General features: G+C 51.6%; 6 protein-coding genes across 6 annotated transcripts; 4 read left to right on the forward strand and 2 right to left on the reverse strand.

Annotated features, from left to right (window-relative positions):
• Nucleotides 1-5: 5 nt before the first annotated feature.
• Nucleotides 6-314, forward strand: CTAM01_03452 (uncharacterized protein; the record flags this gene model as incomplete). Its single annotated transcript, XM_060519487.1, has 1 exon — nucleotides 6-314. One exon carries the CDS (start codon nucleotides 6-8, stop codon nucleotides 312-314), a length of 309 nt encoding a protein of 102 aa, XP_060385693.1.
• A 1,150-nt stretch (nucleotides 315-1,464) lies between these two features.
• On the forward strand, nucleotides 1,465-2,377 carry CTAM01_03453 (cytochrome c oxidase polypeptide 5; the record flags this gene model as incomplete). Its single annotated transcript, XM_060519488.1, has 3 exons — nucleotides 1,465-1,687; nucleotides 1,979-2,172; nucleotides 2,294-2,377. The coding sequence occupies 3 exons, from the start codon at nucleotides 1,465-1,467 to the stop codon at nucleotides 2,375-2,377; spliced, it is 501 nt and encodes a 166-aa protein (XP_060385694.1).
• A 586-nt stretch (nucleotides 2,378-2,963) lies between these two features.
• CTAM01_03454 (alpha amylase) lies at nucleotides 2,964-5,463 on the reverse strand (the record flags this gene model as incomplete). Its single annotated transcript, XM_060519489.1, has 8 exons — nucleotides 2,964-3,002; nucleotides 3,053-3,683; nucleotides 3,737-4,072; nucleotides 4,137-4,828; nucleotides 4,882-4,994; nucleotides 5,047-5,146; nucleotides 5,199-5,323; nucleotides 5,376-5,463. 8 exons carry the CDS (start codon nucleotides 5,461-5,463, stop codon nucleotides 2,964-2,966), a joined length of 2,124 nt encoding a protein of 707 aa, XP_060385695.1.
• Nucleotides 5,464-7,833: 2,370 nt separating this feature from the next.
• On the forward strand, nucleotides 7,834-9,644 carry CTAM01_03455 (ATP-dependent Clp protease; the record flags this gene model as incomplete). Its single annotated transcript, XM_060519490.1, has 2 exons — nucleotides 7,834-8,501; nucleotides 8,555-9,644. 2 exons carry the CDS (start codon nucleotides 7,834-7,836, stop codon nucleotides 9,642-9,644), a joined length of 1,758 nt encoding a protein of 585 aa, XP_060385696.1.
• A 130-nt stretch (nucleotides 9,645-9,774) lies between these two features.
• On the reverse strand, nucleotides 9,775-10,249 carry CTAM01_03456 (uncharacterized protein; the record flags this gene model as incomplete). Its single annotated transcript, XM_060519491.1, has 2 exons — nucleotides 9,775-10,083; nucleotides 10,136-10,249. The coding sequence occupies 2 exons, from the start codon at nucleotides 10,247-10,249 to the stop codon at nucleotides 9,775-9,777; spliced, it is 423 nt and encodes a 140-aa protein (XP_060385697.1).
• Nucleotides 10,250-10,533: 284 nt separating this feature from the next.
• Nucleotides 10,534-12,501, forward strand: CTAM01_03457 (ATP synthase F1; the record flags this gene model as incomplete). Its single annotated transcript, XM_060519492.1, has 7 exons — nucleotides 10,534-10,544; nucleotides 10,625-10,766; nucleotides 10,841-10,862; nucleotides 10,940-11,025; nucleotides 11,103-11,145; nucleotides 11,202-11,756; nucleotides 11,810-12,501. 7 exons carry the CDS (start codon nucleotides 10,534-10,536, stop codon nucleotides 12,499-12,501), a joined length of 1,551 nt encoding a protein of 516 aa, XP_060385698.1.
• Between the last annotated feature and the right edge of the window lie 3,806 nt (nucleotides 12,502-16,307).

The raw sequence follows: 16,307 nt of genomic DNA on the forward strand, positions 1-16,307 counted from the left end.
CCAAGATGAGCTTCAGAAACGTTATACCCATCGTCGTGGCTGTAGTGGCAGGCATCTCCATCAGTACGCACCACTCCCAACCATTTGATATCAGAGGAGATACTCCTGGCCCAACTCGAAAGTCGCTGACTATAGCAGCTAACTACACATTGAAGCCTGAGCTCGAAAGACAAGCAAAACTGCGGGACCAAAAACAGTTCGAACTACCCAAGCCCGTCTCATCAAGCGAACCGAATACCTCCGATTTACAGACTCCGAACCAAACAAACCCCCAAGCCGGCACAGGTCCAGAGAACTCAAGGCCGAAGTCATGAAGTTTTGAGCAGCAATGGATTTAACAACCATTTTATCAAAGAGCTGTCAGCCTGCTTTAAGCTGAAACTATTTGCATTCTGGCGACGGAAGACATCCAGGCCTATTAGGGGGCATATCACAAACCTCGGAGACCACGATAAGTCCCCCAAAGAGAGGTACTCATAACGAAAAACCAAGTTCAGGCAAAGAATGGGTTGTTCCGCATAGCTTGTCAACTCTATGCCAAAGAGAGAACTACTTGAAACAATACGAGTCGGGATGATCGAGTCGCTGTAGGATATTCGAAAGCACATAAGCGCAAGCTGTGTCTGTTCAATTCAATTGTACAATATCAAGAGCATAATATCAGACAGCACCCCAGGGGGAGAAAGTGCGCAACTAGATGCGTATAGAATTCGCTCATTGGCTGAATATCTGGGTTGCGCAAAGGCTGATGGAAAGTCACCGACTTCGGCCGAGATGCGCCGTGATGTCAACATCAAGTACAAATTAAACGGTTCGTATGCAGCAGCCAATTGAGCTCGCAAATCAGTGAAATACGGACCCAAGAGGCTCACAAGTGATGATCAAGTGACTGAGCAGTCCCCGGAGCACATTTACACCTTCAATCAACGACCACAAGACGAAGCAATTGAGATCCCGGTCAAACGGCGGTATTCGGAATGAGCCGACAACCGAGCCCTGCAATGGGAGCTGCGCTGCTGCAACACTGGGCTGCAAGCCTGTCAGTGAAAGCAGCAAACAGCACGTTGGTGCACTGGAGAGCTACCCGTAAAGCTCCCCGTCAGCCCAGACACCGAGGTGAAGGAACCGGCAACACCCCCCGTGGCCCGCCCCCTGCGCCCAGCACTCAATTCCATTGGTAGGATGGCTCTCGCACAGGCCACAATCGTATCACGTGATCTCACAGTCACCCAGTCGCAGCCGGCGTATTGCAATCGAAATTCCAATCATACGATTGCCCGGAACTTCTAGGTAGACCAAAAAAACCCTCTTCTTCCTCCTTGACGCCCATCACGACTCTCGCAAGAAACCCCCCCCCACCCGCGACGTCCACGAACCTCAATCGCTCCAATTGAGCTCCTCCTCCGAACTCGACCGTTCTCCCTTTAGCGATTTTTCCGACGACACATAAACCCCGACACAAAAATGTTGCGCCCGACCGTTTCCCTGGCCCGTACCGGCCTGCGCGCCCACTCCGCCGTCATCCGCCGCGCCGCTTCCACCCACGCCATCTCCAACCCTACGCTCGCCAACATCGAGAAGAGATGGGAGGGCATGCCCCTCCAGGAGCAGGCCGAGCTCTGGATGGCCCTGAGAGACCGCATGAAGGGCCCCTGGGCTGAGCTCACCCTTCAGGAGAAGAAGGCCGGTGCGTGACTATTTTCCATTACATTCCGTCGAGATAGAGAGAGGAAACGTGGTTCGATGTCGGCCGAAAGGGGATTGAGAAAGGGGGGAGGGAGATAAAGCCATTGAGGGAAGCTCGTCAACCTCAATTGCTCGAGAGGAAGGAGGCATCTTATATATGCCATCCGATGCTCTCTCTCAATTGGCTTTTTCTGATGCCCGAACCTCATATCCATCCCCCCCATCCCTGTGCATACGCATTGCGTCACATCGAGAAACCTCACAAAAAAACTAACGCAAATTGTCTCAACAGCCTACTGGATTGCCTTTGGCCCTCACGGTCCCCGCTCCGGTACCCCCGCCGGCGAGACCGGCCGCGTCTTCTGGGGCGTCATGGCCGCCGTCGCCGCCAGCTTGGCCATCTTCTCCACTGTCCGCATGTTCGCCGGCCCTGCTCCCGACACCATGACCAAGGAGTACCAGGAGGCGTCCAACGAGTTCCTCAAGGTATGCAGCATACAACACTGGCAATCTTTCACTGCCGTCCTTCGAATGGAGGAAACGTCAGCGTCGACGTCGAAAACAAAAATACATCAGATGGCTAACCAACTCTTCCACTCGCGTACAGAAACAAAATTCCGACCCCCTCACTGGTCTCTCCTCCGAGGGCTACTCCGGCAAGGGCATGGTCCAGTCTCCTCCCAAGGCTTAAAATCCCTTCCCGATATCCCGTTACCCTTCCCTATCTCGTCTCTTAGAATCACGAATCACAAATTCGACACACACCATGGCAGTTTTGCCCATGTATTAAATGACTACTAGTAGAAGGCTGGCTGGCATGGGCTGAGGGGGCTTTGCGACGTGACTCGAGGACAACCCAATCTGCTTGGTGTAAATACTGTACTAAAAGAGCTGAATTCCAAGCAAATTTCCATTTGTTTCTTCAAACAAAGCTGCCCCTCGATGTCGTGTCTAGACATGTGGTGACTCACGTTTATCTCACGAACCTTCAACTGTTGGTCTTGTGACTCAGTATTCTCCCTTGTATGGAAAGATATCACAGTTCACAGGCTGCCAATGGGCGCCTCTTCACTTGTGGTCCAATGTAAGGTAGCCATGAAGAGGAGCTTGAAAGAACAGGTGGTAAATCTATTGGGTTTGGTTTCTAGGAACACGGTGCTTTTGCATAACTCATGACAATTGCGATTAGCTTGGTAAGTAAGTCTCCTTCTCTTTCCCCTTCTCTAGTTGTCTTCCACTATCCATGGCCCTCTGCCTCTTCACCGTAACAGCACTGTTTAGGAGTGTTGGGAGATGGGTGACTCCAAGCCAAGCACCTACACACTGTTAGTCTCATAGATCCTGTTATTGTATACGGAAACCTTACCAAGGCAGATCTGCTGGGAATGTAGACGTGAGTCCAATTCTTGCGGTTGTTCCACTCCATGGCAGTGGTGAAGAATCGGGTTCCCTCATCCACCCGCGCGTGACCTCCAAAGTCTTTGGAGTCAGTGTTGAGGATAACCTTGTAAGAGCCGGGCACATCAATGCCGATTCTGTAGTCCGCGAAGCTCTCAGTGGGATGGAAGTTGAAAATGAAGACTACGCCAGCCCTCTCGAAAACAATGACCTTGTCATTCTCATTCTTGAGAGAGATGTACGCCTGAGGCGCGGCCAACCAGCCGTACTTGCCCTCGGTGGTGTTCATTGCGCGATCAAAGTTGTTCAAAAATTGGTATCGAAGCAAATGATCATCAGTGAGGTTCAGCTGGCGTCTAGCATACCAGAACGAATTCTGGTTGCCCTCGCGCGGGAAGTCAAGCCATTCAGGATGGCCAAATTCATTGCCCTCAAAGTTCAGGTAGCCTTCGCCGCCGAGACCATGGGTCAACAGACGAATCATTTTGTGGAGGGCCATGCCGCGGTCAATGACCGGCGTCAAGGGAGTCAAAGTTGACATGTTCGTGTACATCTCGGCATCGCAAAGATGGAACATGAGGGTCTTGTCACCCACAAGCCTGGACTTAGTTAGCTTCGAGTGTCGTGAGTTTCGTACAGAGGGCAAACGTACGCTTGGTCGTGACTTTCAGCATAGGCAATAGTCTTCTCGCCATGTCTCCGATTCGTCAGAGTGAAGCAGATGTTGCCAATGTCCCAATTCTCGTCCTTCGTCTCCTTGAGGATCTTGATCCACATATCCGGGACAGCCATGGCGAGTCGATAATCGAAGCCAACACCACCGAGGGAGAGCGGCAGGCAAAGAGCCGGCATACCCGAAACATCCTCAGCGATGGTAATAACTTCGGGGTACAATGAGTGCAACAGTTCGTTCGCAACCATGAGGTAAGCAATCGCCTCCTCATCAGCGTCTGGCCCAAAGTACTCGTGGTAGCCACCAGAGAATCCACTGTAGTTGGTCGTTGTTAGCAAGGGATGATCAAGGAATGGTCTCAAGCATGTTGAGCACTTACGTTCCGATACCGTGGTGCTGGTAGAGCATGCTTGTTACACCGTCGAAACGGAAGCCATCAAAGTGGTACTCGTCCATCCAGAACCGCAGGTTGCTGAGCAGGAATCTCATCACTTCGTGATGACCGTAGTTGAACAGCCTGCTGTCCCACAGCTCGTGGCGGCCACGTCCTCCCTCGTGGAAGTATTGGTGGTCTGTGCCGTCGAATTCGTTGAGTCCATCCAACACGTTCTTGGAGGCATGGCTGTGAACAACATCGAGAAGCACAGTGATTCCCATGCTGTGAGCCACATCAACCAATTCCTTGAGGTCTTCCGGTGGTCCGTAACGACTGCTAGCGGCGAAGAAATTGTTGATCTGGTACCCGAAGCTGGCATAGTAGGCATGCTCCATAACTGCCATGAGCTGGATAACGTTGTATCCGAGATCTCGGATTCTGGGCAGCATGTTTTGGGTGAACTCCTTGTAAGTTGCAACGCGCAACTCGGGTGAAGAGATTCCCACATGGGCCTCGTATACGCGCGCGCTGCGAGGCTTTTGCGGCCTCGGGTACTTGAACTCGTACTTTTCTCCCGCAGGAGGATTCCAGAAACGAGCATCGTAAGCTGGAGATACGGACAGATCTTGCGTCACGTACTTGATCCACGCAGGGAGCCGGTCGACGCGCTCGCCACTAGGAAGTTGCAAGGAGATCTATAGTGATGTGAGCCCAACCACGCCCCAGAAATACTGTGAAATGAGCGTACCTTGACTTTGGAGTTGTGAGGGATTGCAGCCTGGCCATTGTTTGCGGGAAGAGTAATCTCGAAAACTCCAAAGTCATTCTTCTTCATCTCATGAGAGTTCCGGTCCCAATTATCTGTTGCCACCCAATCAGCGTGTGCAGGTATACTAGATACGATTCAACTCACTGAAGTCACCAGTCAAGAAAGCCTGAGTGGCGTTGGGTGCCCATTCTCGATAAATGATGTTGTTGTCATGGTCGACATTGAATCCAAAGAGTGAGGTGCCCTATTCACCCAACTTAGCTCTTGGAAGGAAAATACGAGCTCACTTGACTTACCTTGGAGAACTTCTCGAGCCCACCTTCAGTGTCATTGATTTTCTTGATCCAGTCCTGGGCGCGGGAGTAGCGCCTCTTCAAGGATTCCTGAAAAGGCGATAGCCAGGGGTCAAGCTTGACGACGCCTGCCATATTTTAGCCAGTCGCCCTACAAGGAGATATGATCAGCAAGCTTACCAGTGCCGTCGGTTGGGAAGCCATCGGCAGCACCGCTCGGTCCGTCTAGAGCGATGGTATTGGCAGAGTTCTGAGCAACAGCGGCCATGTTGGTTGATGACGATAGAGCTTGCGGTGGTAAGACGAAGTTGATGGTGCGGGGCAGAACCGCGGTTGTTTGAGCTGAACTCGATCTAAAGTAGGGCAGATAAAGCACGTCAGGTGTCGTTCAGAGATGGTCGGCAGTATGAAGCAGGGTAAGGTGAGAAGGGAAGAGGCAGCGAGGGGTGGGATTGGAAGCAATGGAAAGCTCCCCGCACAAAATGTTGAGGTAAGGTGAGGTGAGGCAAGGTAAGGTAGGACAGCTTTGTGACGGCAGAGCCAAGCAAGTACCTGAGCTTGATGGAGATTTCACGCCTTTCCTAACGTAGGTCGGTAGGGGTCTGGAGCTAGGCAAGGAATGCGCAGATTGGGAGCAATCTCTGCAGGAATTGAGCGAGTCTGGGATTCTCGATCAAGCGTTGGACGTTGGATTAGGTGTAGAGAAGAGGTCGGCCAACGGTGTCGAGAAGGAAGATGCAAGGGAGAGAAATAAACACAGATGATTGCTTTCTTGGACAAATGCCAGTAACAGTCTGTTTGGATTGCCTGATAATTCCCCCGCAGTGCCGGGATAAGCTTGGGATGGGTTTAACCTTCCAAACCACAGACCTAAGGATGGGAAGGGAGAGCTCAAGGTATATCAATTGGCGCTGTGCATGATATGACGTCGTGGGGCAACGCAGCTGGGAGCTCGCATCTCGCAAAAAGCAGCCCGGTCAGTAATTACACTATGCTAAGGTAACCAAAAGTATTACCCCATACATCTCGATAGGATGAAGCACCACCAGTGGTACCTACGGGGCAAAGGTCCAGGCCTTCCTCTCATCACCTCACTGATGGTTGGCCTGGCTGGTGCGACCAATTCAACGAGAATTGCTGCTCCATCGGAAGTGGCAGGACGCTAAGGCAAGGTAGGAACGAGAAAAAAATATGCTGCCGCCACTCGAGAACCCCTCCCTGGGGATGCCTGTTTGGTGCATCTCAATTCTCAACAACAAAAAATTCACCGGCCGAATCAAAACGGGGTTGATGGACGACCAAGGCGCCGCGCAGCCGATTGGACTCATCGCCACCTCCGGAAGGGTGGTGGAACTGGTGGTTGGCCCCCAGCACACCCATAGCGCTCATCCAGTTGATCCAGCCTAAGTCCAAGGCGAAAAGGCGACGCTGAAGGTTGAGGCACTTCTTTTAGCGGCTGAAACTCCGCGTTGGTACTTGAATTTGCTCGGCAACCCCGTCTTCTCACTCGATGGACTGATTGAGGCGTTGTTTGGTTGCCGGATTTGTACCTTGCTCCTTCGAGGTGAGGAAAAGAGGGTAACGTCGATAGGTAATGCCCTCCATCAACCAGTAAGAAGAGGAAAGGGGAACAGGGGAGACGAGTACGAGTTATCAATATCAGCGTTGGTGGGACCGATATGTCGTTATCGTCGCCAAATGCCATCACCGATACGTCGTGGGCCCTCTGAGAATTGCATGCCAGACGCACAGTGGTGGAGCTTTTCTGCTAACATGAACTCTGGGGGTGGGCTAGAGGCGCAACAAAGTAGTTTCGGGTGATTTACACCAGATGCACCAGTCGTCCAACACACTTCTCTTCATATTTCTGCATGATGATAGACAGGTATGGCAACTTATACGGACCAAACAGAACTTTCTAACAGAATAAACCGACGTTAAATTTCACGGTCCGCATTGGGAAACCGTTAGAGACGGCTGTTTCCAGAACTAACAAAACGCCCTTCACTCCCCAATACAATACAAGATTCATCCCCTCACAATGTGCAGCCTGGTCTTGTAGATCCAATGGGCAGCCATAGTAATCTATCACGGCCCATTGTTCTTAGTATTTTGCTAGATGTTCAATGGGCAGCCCAGGCTCAGGCATGGACATGGGCCACAGTACCTTCGCACCAAAAGCTTGATCGGCCCTATCTGGTTCGATTACCACTCCCAAATAGGGCAGAATCCAAGATATGCCAGTGATCGCGGCCGGGGTATACCAAGCTAACGCAAGCTCTGGTGCCATGGGAATTGACTTTAGGAAGGTGAGCAATCTAGAAACCATTCTCGAAGTGCAAGCTGATAGCTGGGAGCTTTCCCCAGTGTTAGCCGCTCCTAAGCGCTGCTGTGCTGGAGCTCCAGCTCCCCAACCCCGCATCCGGGCCACACGACCGCCGACAGCTCTGGGCAAGGTCCCTTATCCGGCCTATCTATCGAGCCAGCCACACTCTCACGACATCCCCTCCGGTCACCGGACTCCCCGTCATCATTACCGACGTCCCCCAAACACGAAGGCCACGATCGATAGCGACGAGCTTCACGAATAATTGCGGCGGCTATCTGACTATGGTTCCTTGATCGGGCACCCGAAACAATGGCTCTATCCACGAGGCCGCAGGCCTATACATGCGCACGATGCCTTCTCCTCTCGAGTGCTAAGCGCACCTTCTCCGCCTCCTCCGCTGCTCGAACCGCCCCGAGACGTTCACAAGACTTCAACTCGGGTTTCACAAGCAGTTATGATCCGACTAGTGACACTGGCCGCGGGCCCATGTTCAACAAGAACAACTTCGGAGTTCCGCAGTTCTATCCCCGAGACCTGAAGAAGCGTGTAGACGACTATGTTGTCGGCCAACATCGAGCGAAGAAGACCATCTGCTCCACCATCTTCAACCACTATCAAGGAGTGCGGCGGAGAAGGCACCAGGAACACGAGGAGAAGCTACAGAGAGAAAAGGCCGAGAGGCAACGCTATGCCCGAGATAGAGACATTCTCGAGAGACGTGACATTCATCCTGTTCAAGGTCAGCGAGGTCGTCAGTCTGCCTTCCAGCGCTTTCCTGCTGATGACGAGTGGCCCCAAGATGAGTTCCCTGGCCATGCTGAATCTACCCAACACTTGGATGAAGGCTATGAGTCGTCCACCGGTTTCGACGGTTCCTATCTTGCCGAGGAACCTGCAACCCCTCCTCCAGTCAAGATTGACAAGAGCAACTTACTGCTCATCGGTCCCACCGGTGTCGGAAAGACATACATACTAGAGTAGGCTTGCCATGGATACCCTTAATGTCTGCCGGGAGTCTAATCTGCTACAGAACTTTAAGCAAGAAGCTCAACGTACCGTTCACGATATCCGATTGCAATGGATTCACCCAGGCCGGCTATATCGGACAGGATGTCGAGACATGCGTAGAGAGACTACTGATCGAATCGAATTACGACATCAAGGCTACAGAGCAGGGAATTATCGTACTGGACGAATTTGATAAGCTGGCGAAAAGGGAGAGCATGAATGGCCGCGACGTTGGCGGAGAAGGCGTTCAGCAAGCTTTACTCAAGCTCGTCGAAGGCTCCAAAGTAACAATCAACGTCAAGGACAACCGCTCGTCACGATCAACACCTCCTATTACAACAAATTATACTTCGTCGAGTTCAACGTCAGCCCCTCAATCGACTCCACCTCAGGGCAAGGTCGATCAGTACACAATCGACACGACAAATATTCTGTTCGTCTTTTGTGGTGCTTTCGTTGGTCTTGACAAAGTTATTGTCCGGAGAGTATCGAAGCCATCCATGGGCTTCGGCTCAGAACTGAAAGGAAAACATGGCCTCGCCGGCAATCAGCACGACTTACCGCGCCAATCATTCTCGCATCTGCCACATGTTGACCCCGACGCACCAGCCTCAGCATACACTCCCTTGGACCTCACGACGCCAGTAGACCTGCAGGCGTTTGGATTCATCCCTGAACTAATTGGTAGAGTGCACAACATCTGTGCACTTAGTCCTTTATCCTTGAATGATCTTTACAGAATTCTGACGGAGCCGCGTAACTCCCTGGTTGCGCAATACACTGCTCTGTTCGAAACATACCCTTCCAAGCTACGCTTCACGCAGAAAGCCTTATATGCAATTGCGGAACGTGCTGCGAAGGCCGAGACCGGGGCTCGAGGCCTCAAGATGGAGATGGAGAGAGTTTTGGCAGAGCCGATTTTCGATGCGCCGATGTCATACGTCTTGATCACCGAAGGTTGCGTTAAGGGCACTGAGAAAGCCGGATACTGGGGCAAGGACGGCCGTTTGGAACTGGAGCGGCGTATGGCTGATGAGGACGCTGAACCTGGATCGCGGCCAGAGGATGTCACCTTTGAGCAGTATCGCGAGGCTGGCCAGAGTGGTGCATGAGGCTGTCGCAGACAATGAGCTTATGTTGTATATATTTCCCTTGTTACGGAGTCTTGGAGTTGGCAAGGTGCTTGAGCTCGATTCATGATGCACGAAAATGTAAATACTCATGCATGAACGTTGCTCCTCGTCAGTCGTGAAGTACTTGGTTGTTTCTGAAAAGCATTATTGCTGCACCTAACACTCGTGGGAATACGAAAGCCATGATGAATTTAGGTAGGAACATATGGCGAGTGGAGCTATCAGCTATTGTTAGTGATTCAATGCGAACGTCAAGTTGTCGGCGGAGACACCTCGGCTCGGACGGATATGGCGATGTTCGGAGGGGAGGAAGGGAGTCAGGGACTGAAGCGTGCATGCAAGCTGGCACCTGGGGGCGACGGCTCTCGTCACCCGGGGGATCGGGGACACGTAGGCATTGGGAGCCCGCACCGGAGTCCTTCCTCTTCTTCAGTGCCTGGAGAGCCTGGGAAAGGCAACAAGGCCCCAACATTTGCAAGATTCACCCGCAGTCCCCACGCCGAGTGGGATCCTTCAATTCCAGGTTGGATGGGCGAGTCTGGCAGCTTGGAGCCAGGCCAAAAGAAAAAAAAGTTTCCCGTCATTTCCTGAAGGCGAAGCTCCCAAGGCGTGCCAGGCTGCGGTGCTCCAATTGAACCCGAGCGTGGACCCGGTGTATCCCGGAGAGAGGAGCTCATCCAAATCGAGACTAGCGCGGCGAGGTAATTTTTCCTACTCAGATTCCGGTCACGTGACGCCCCCGAGCAAAGCTCTAACCGACGAAGCGTACATCCCGAGCAAAACTGCTCACTTCCTCCTAAGTCCTCCTCCAACTTTCAACCATCACCTCTCCACTCCCATCCGAAGTCGCCCTTAATCATCTGTGAAGATGTTCAAGAGGTTGGTACCAACTACCTGATCGACTTTTTGAACCATATCGCGTTCAATTGGCCCCAATTGAGCTAACCGGTCCCTCGCAGCGGCATTTCCTCCTTCGCCCGGGCGGCTCGCCCTTCCTTTGCGGCGACCGCTCCTCGCGCCATCAGACCTTCTACCTTCAGATTCCCTGCCTCCAGCAGATTCGCCAGCACTGCCGGTGTCGGTGATGGAAAGATCTACCAGGTGAGTGATGGCCTCGTTCATCCCTTCCGTTGACCCGAGGGCGATGTCGGTTACTGACAACAACAAACCAACAGGTCATTGGTGCCGTCGTCGACGGTTCGTACTATCCGAAGAAAACCCTTCAAAGGGGTTCGACCATCACGAAATCATCAAATACTAACGCGTGGATACAGTCAAGTTCGACACCGCCAAGCTCCCCCCCATTCTGAACGCCCTCGAGACGACAAACAACGACCAGAAGCTGGTTCTTGAGGTCGCGGTACGTACCTTTGGCGGCTGGAAAAATATCCACTGCAAATTAGCAAAAGTCGAGTTTCATCTGACACGTCTGCACAGCAACACTTGGGTGAGAATGTCGTCCGCTGCATTGCCATGGACGGTTCGTATTTCCTCCCCTGAAAAACTTTTTCGCCCTCGTACTCACAATCCCCCTAGGTACCGAAGGTCTTGTCCGTGGCCGCCCTGCCACCGACACTGGTGCCCCTATCACCATTCCCGTCGGTCCCGCGACTCTTGGCCGTATCATTAACGTCACTGGTGACCCCATTGACGAGCGTGGCCCCATCAAGACCGAGAAGCGCCTTCCCATTCACACCGAGCCCCCTGAGTTCATCGACCAGTCCACCACCGCCGAGGTTCTCGTCACTGGTATCAAGGTCGTCGATCTTCTCGCTCCCTACGCTCGTGGTGGAAAGATTGGTCTCTTCGGCGGTGCCGGTGTCGGCAAGACCGTCTTCATTCAGGAGTTGATCAACAACATCGCCAAGGCCCACGGTGGTTACTCCGTCTTCACTGGTGTCGGTGAGCGTACCCGTGAGGGTAACGATCTGTACCACGAGATGCAGGAGACTTCCGTCATTCAGCTTGATGGCGAGTCCAAGGTCGCCTTGGTGTTCGGTCAGATGAACGAGCCCCCAGGTGCCCGTGCCCGTGTCGCCCTGACTGGTCTTACCATTGCCGAGTACTTCCGTGACGAGGAGGGACAGGATGGTGAGTTGAGACTTCGCTCTTGATATTGAACCGCATTGCTAACAAATCCCCAGTGTTGCTCTTCATTGACAACATTTTCCGTTTCACCCAGGCCGGTTCCGAGGTGTCTGCCCTTCTGGGTCGTATCCCCTCTGCCGTCGGTTACCAGCCCACCCTCGCCATCGACATGGGTGGTATGCAGGAGCGTATTACCACCACCAAGAAGGGTTCCATTACTTCCGTCCAGGCCGTCTACGTCCCTGCTGACGATTTGACTGATCCCGCCCCCGCCACCACCTTCGCTCACTTGGACGCCACCACTGTCTTGTCCCGTGGTATCTCCGAGTTGGGTATCTACCCCGCTGTCGACCCTCTTGACTCCAAGTCTCGTATGCTGGACCCCCGTATTGTCGGCCAGGACCACTACGACACCGCCACCCGCGTCCAGCAGATTCTCCAGGAGTACAAGTCTCTCCAGGATATCATTGCCATTCTTGGTATGGACGAACTTTCTGAGGCTGACAAGCTTACCGTCGAGCGTGCCCGTAAGATCCAGCGTTTCCTGTCCCAGCCCTTCACCGTCGCCCAGGTTTTCACTGGTATCGAGGGTAAGCTGGTCGACCTGAAGGAGACCATTTCCTCCTTCAAGGCCATTCTCTCCGGTGAGGGTGACAACCTTCCCGAGGGTGCCTTCTACATGGTCGGTGACTTCGCCTCGGCCAAGGAGAAGGGTGAGAAGATTCTGGCGGAGTTGGAGAAGAACTAAACGATTCGCGACGAAAATACCAAATGACGTCGAGAGTTGGGGCGTTGAGCCTGTGTATAGAAGAGGAACGATGGAACGGGGAGGTTTCTTAGCTCAATCCAAGTCTCTTTTGTGAGCTGTGTACCAAGAAATCTACTTAATTCCTCTTGTAGTTGAGAGAATCTCCTTATTTCTTCAGCCGTTTTCCCCCCAATGCAAGTGACTCGCCATGCTTCCCGACTAGTGACATGCTCGTGATTCTCCCATTCGGTTTATGACCAATAGCAAGAGTTCCACCCTCAATCCTAGACGTGGACGTCTCATCATATAATTGGCAATATCCCTTGCCCAAAGGTTCTAATTGACGCAACGGCACTATGTCGTCACTTGGCCAACATCTTCTAAAGTAATCACACGGATGCCACCGCCTCGACTTGGAGCAGTGAACCCTCGAGCCGGCATGTCGGGGGAAAGTCACTAACGACACGAAGTCTTTTGCTGTCCAGGCGCCGGCGTGTTGCTCACAATGTGTTGTCCATTTCCTGCTCGCTACAGAGTTCACTTTTCTCACTCGATAGAATTACCAAGCTGCAACGCGCTTCTTCGGCTGGAGCAGCCGTGGCATGAAATAGACAGCTTGAGCTGAGCTGAGCTGTACCCTACGTCGTCTTGGAGACTATTGGCTCGATGAGAGAGGGAGGCATATTACTATTGGTATGAGGAGCTACCTAAACAGAGATCTCTTGTTTGGTCTTCCAGTTTTCTGATACAAAAAGTCGGGGCCGCTTCACCCTCTCGGCTCAGCAGCGCTCTCTCGGCCATTCTTTTCCGTCGAACCGAGGTGGCCAGTTCCTTGTCAATCTGCTCCTGGGAGCCCACCGCGCCTGCGGCTGCTTTGGGGGTAAAGTAGGGGTTTCACATTTTCTTTCATCTATAGATAGTTCTCTTTAACAGCGTCTAGTCTATGGAGTGTATTCCGGTCGGAATGTGCGTAAGATGATGAGCAATGCTACTTGGAGGTGAAAACGTCTTGAATATCTAGATTTTGATAATGATACGTCCTCGCGAACGAAGATGCACAACGCGCGTGTTACTAAACGTGGAGGGTTTCGAAGCCATCGATGGCTCTAGTAGTCCATCCCACTTAGTTGACAATTCCAGTCTTATATTCATAGCCGGGAGAATATAGAGGTTCGGCTTGCATCTCCATGGTGAAGAAGCTGTCTTCTGCTAGCGCTCAGTATGGCCTTGCGTGATGTTCATTGACTGTCTTGGAGAATCAGTGAGCCTTTAATATCCAACGTCATCAAAATACTTGTTAGATACCTGGAGTCTGAATTCGTGATTCTTGTTGTCTACTTTTGTCAAAGTAGGTTCCTAGGTCTAACTTGAAGAGAAGCTCTTGGAGTTAAGACAGACCAGCACCCCAGAGAAGTTGAATGTTGGTGCCGGATTCCTCTGATGTATCCAAGAAAGAGCAAACCACCAGCAGGCTTATTGTAAAGGGAGATGGGCATTGGGAGCGAAGTGAGTAAGGTTATAGAAAGACGTCAGCTATGTAAGGTGCTGGACTAATTGAGCTCGTCCTCCTGCGTACACCGGGCGTCCCAAGACCATGGCAGGATCAAGGATTGCTAGATACCGCAGTGCCCGCAATGTCATATTATCATTATCGATAGAGCATTGTACCATACGAGATCAAGTTTCAATGTCTGCCTTGCGGGCGGGATGGGCTTTGAGAGCAGAGAAGCTAAGCAGGTTGAGTTCATTGAGTTACAGATACAACTACGGATGCTGGAGGACGGTAGTCAACTACAGTGAGGTATAAAACAGGGGAAGCTCGACGCATGGAGTAGTGTGCCTCTGCGCCCGACCGTCCCCAATCTGGCAGGGCGGGACTGGCTCGTTGTAAGCGGACGCGGCTGTCCGTCTCCGGTGACAATGACGATAAGAGTGATGATGATGGCCTTATAACTAATCCTTACGCAAGCCTTAACTTCGTTATACAGCCATATCTTATAGATCGTCAGCTCCGCCTTTGAGCGTATCCGTGAACGGATACCTTATACCTAAAAGTTGAGTAAGCCCTACCTATAGTCGACTCTCGTGCTAACGTATTCGAGAACGGATACGCCGCACCCACTCGGACGAGCTAGATAGAGAAGAATTTCGGGAACAATACCTGGAGAGCAAATGAATTATCATTAAGCATTTCCTAAATATAGGTATGATAGGTCACCCTGTCATTATCTCATTGTAACCTAATCGCTCTACCCACTTGAGGCACACCAGCGACAGATTCCAGGCGTGTCCTGTTCCGCCACGTAGAAGTCACGCGTTTCTTTATACCTATTGAGACCCTTTACTCGCGTGGTTGAGCAGATACCGTCGTACCTATTCGAGTGAGACTGATGGAAAGGAGGAAAGCTGCCGTAGTTCACCGTGCCTGCATGAGAAAGATATCCTGGCTCATATTCCCAGACTGAAGGTTCCGCCCTATCTCACTTAGAGTCCAGTTCATGGACATCTCGCAGTTGACGACTTGCTCCGAGGGCCCATTGTCCCTTGTGTGGGATCTCACGTTCGGTCAGTCAGCGTTCGCGTTTTTATACTTTATCGAAAGTCTTATGCTCACGTAATTCTCAATGGTGCGAAGGTGAGCCTTTTTTCTCGTTTCTGTTTCTGTTGATATTGGTGTACTTGGAAAATACTTCTCCATGTACATGCCAGCTTTGTCCGTGAAAAGACTCACGTGCCACAGCCCGAGCACAGTTGAGTCTTTGTACATGCGGTTGTTGGTGAAGTGAATGGTTTGCTACTTTGCGTTCACTCACGTTGGCTCAGCTCGAAGTGTACCCTGTGGCGGTTAGCCAAAGATGATAGGAGACACTTGGGAACTGTGGTTTTATTTCCCAGCAAGCTTTGCGTCCCTTTAATGAAGATGGTGAATTGGATAGCCCGCGGCAGCTAGACTTACTTTAAGTGGCCAACTTGCAGTTTGTGATCACATACTCATGGGCAGGAGTTTGTCTTGATCTCTTTCTTGGGGAGCCTTTCAACCTGAAAGAAGAAGAGGAAACACCACAAACTAGATGTTCAAAGGCAGAGTCCGAACCTGATACAGAGGCTCCGGTCGAACACAGAGTGGTTAGTGAGCCTACATTTGCTATGAGTACTTCCACCTCTCATTTATCTTATTCCTTTCCGGGATCTATTGAGGCCACACGTTGTCATGCAGGCTGGCGATTTTGAGGCTAAAGAGTGCTGGACACCCATCAAGCTTTCATATACTCATATACGAAGGCTTCAACAAGGTGGGAAAGTAGAAGGAGGAAGTATGTCAAGCCAGATTCATCTCAAATATTAGAAGTAAAGATTTCCACAGAGGGAGATTTCGCTCCGGAAGTTGCACACGCTGGACATTAAGAAGCGGATGATTTTTGTTATGTTGCTTGTCTCCTTTGAAAGTAAGGTACTCGCAGTAGGTTCCCATTTGCAACCAAGCGTTAAATCATGTAGTTTCCATTTGCACGAGCATATCTTAATATGGCTTGTCGACATAACATTCATCCAACCCCATCATAGCCAGCATGCTGACGCCAGGAGGATAATCATCTCTCACTTCTCCCACAACGCTCTGTCTACTAGATTTTGCATGGTATAGATATTCAATTCATCCCTTTGCAGTTGAAGGCATGAACGGTGCATCTTTCAGCAACTAAGCCTTGGTTCATGATAATGTATCAACAGCGGCAGTAGAGATGCTGAAGGCATATTACGCACCAAGAGAACCGTGTTCATTAACGCGGCATGCTGCCACTGACTGT

This window comes from Colletotrichum tamarilloi (genome assembly GCF_030869305.1).
Source record: "Colletotrichum tamarilloi strain Tom-12 chromosome Unknown Scaffold_8.1, whole genome shotgun sequence".
Classification (NCBI taxonomy): Eukaryota; Fungi; Ascomycota; class Sordariomycetes; order Glomerellales; family Glomerellaceae; genus Colletotrichum; species Colletotrichum tamarilloi.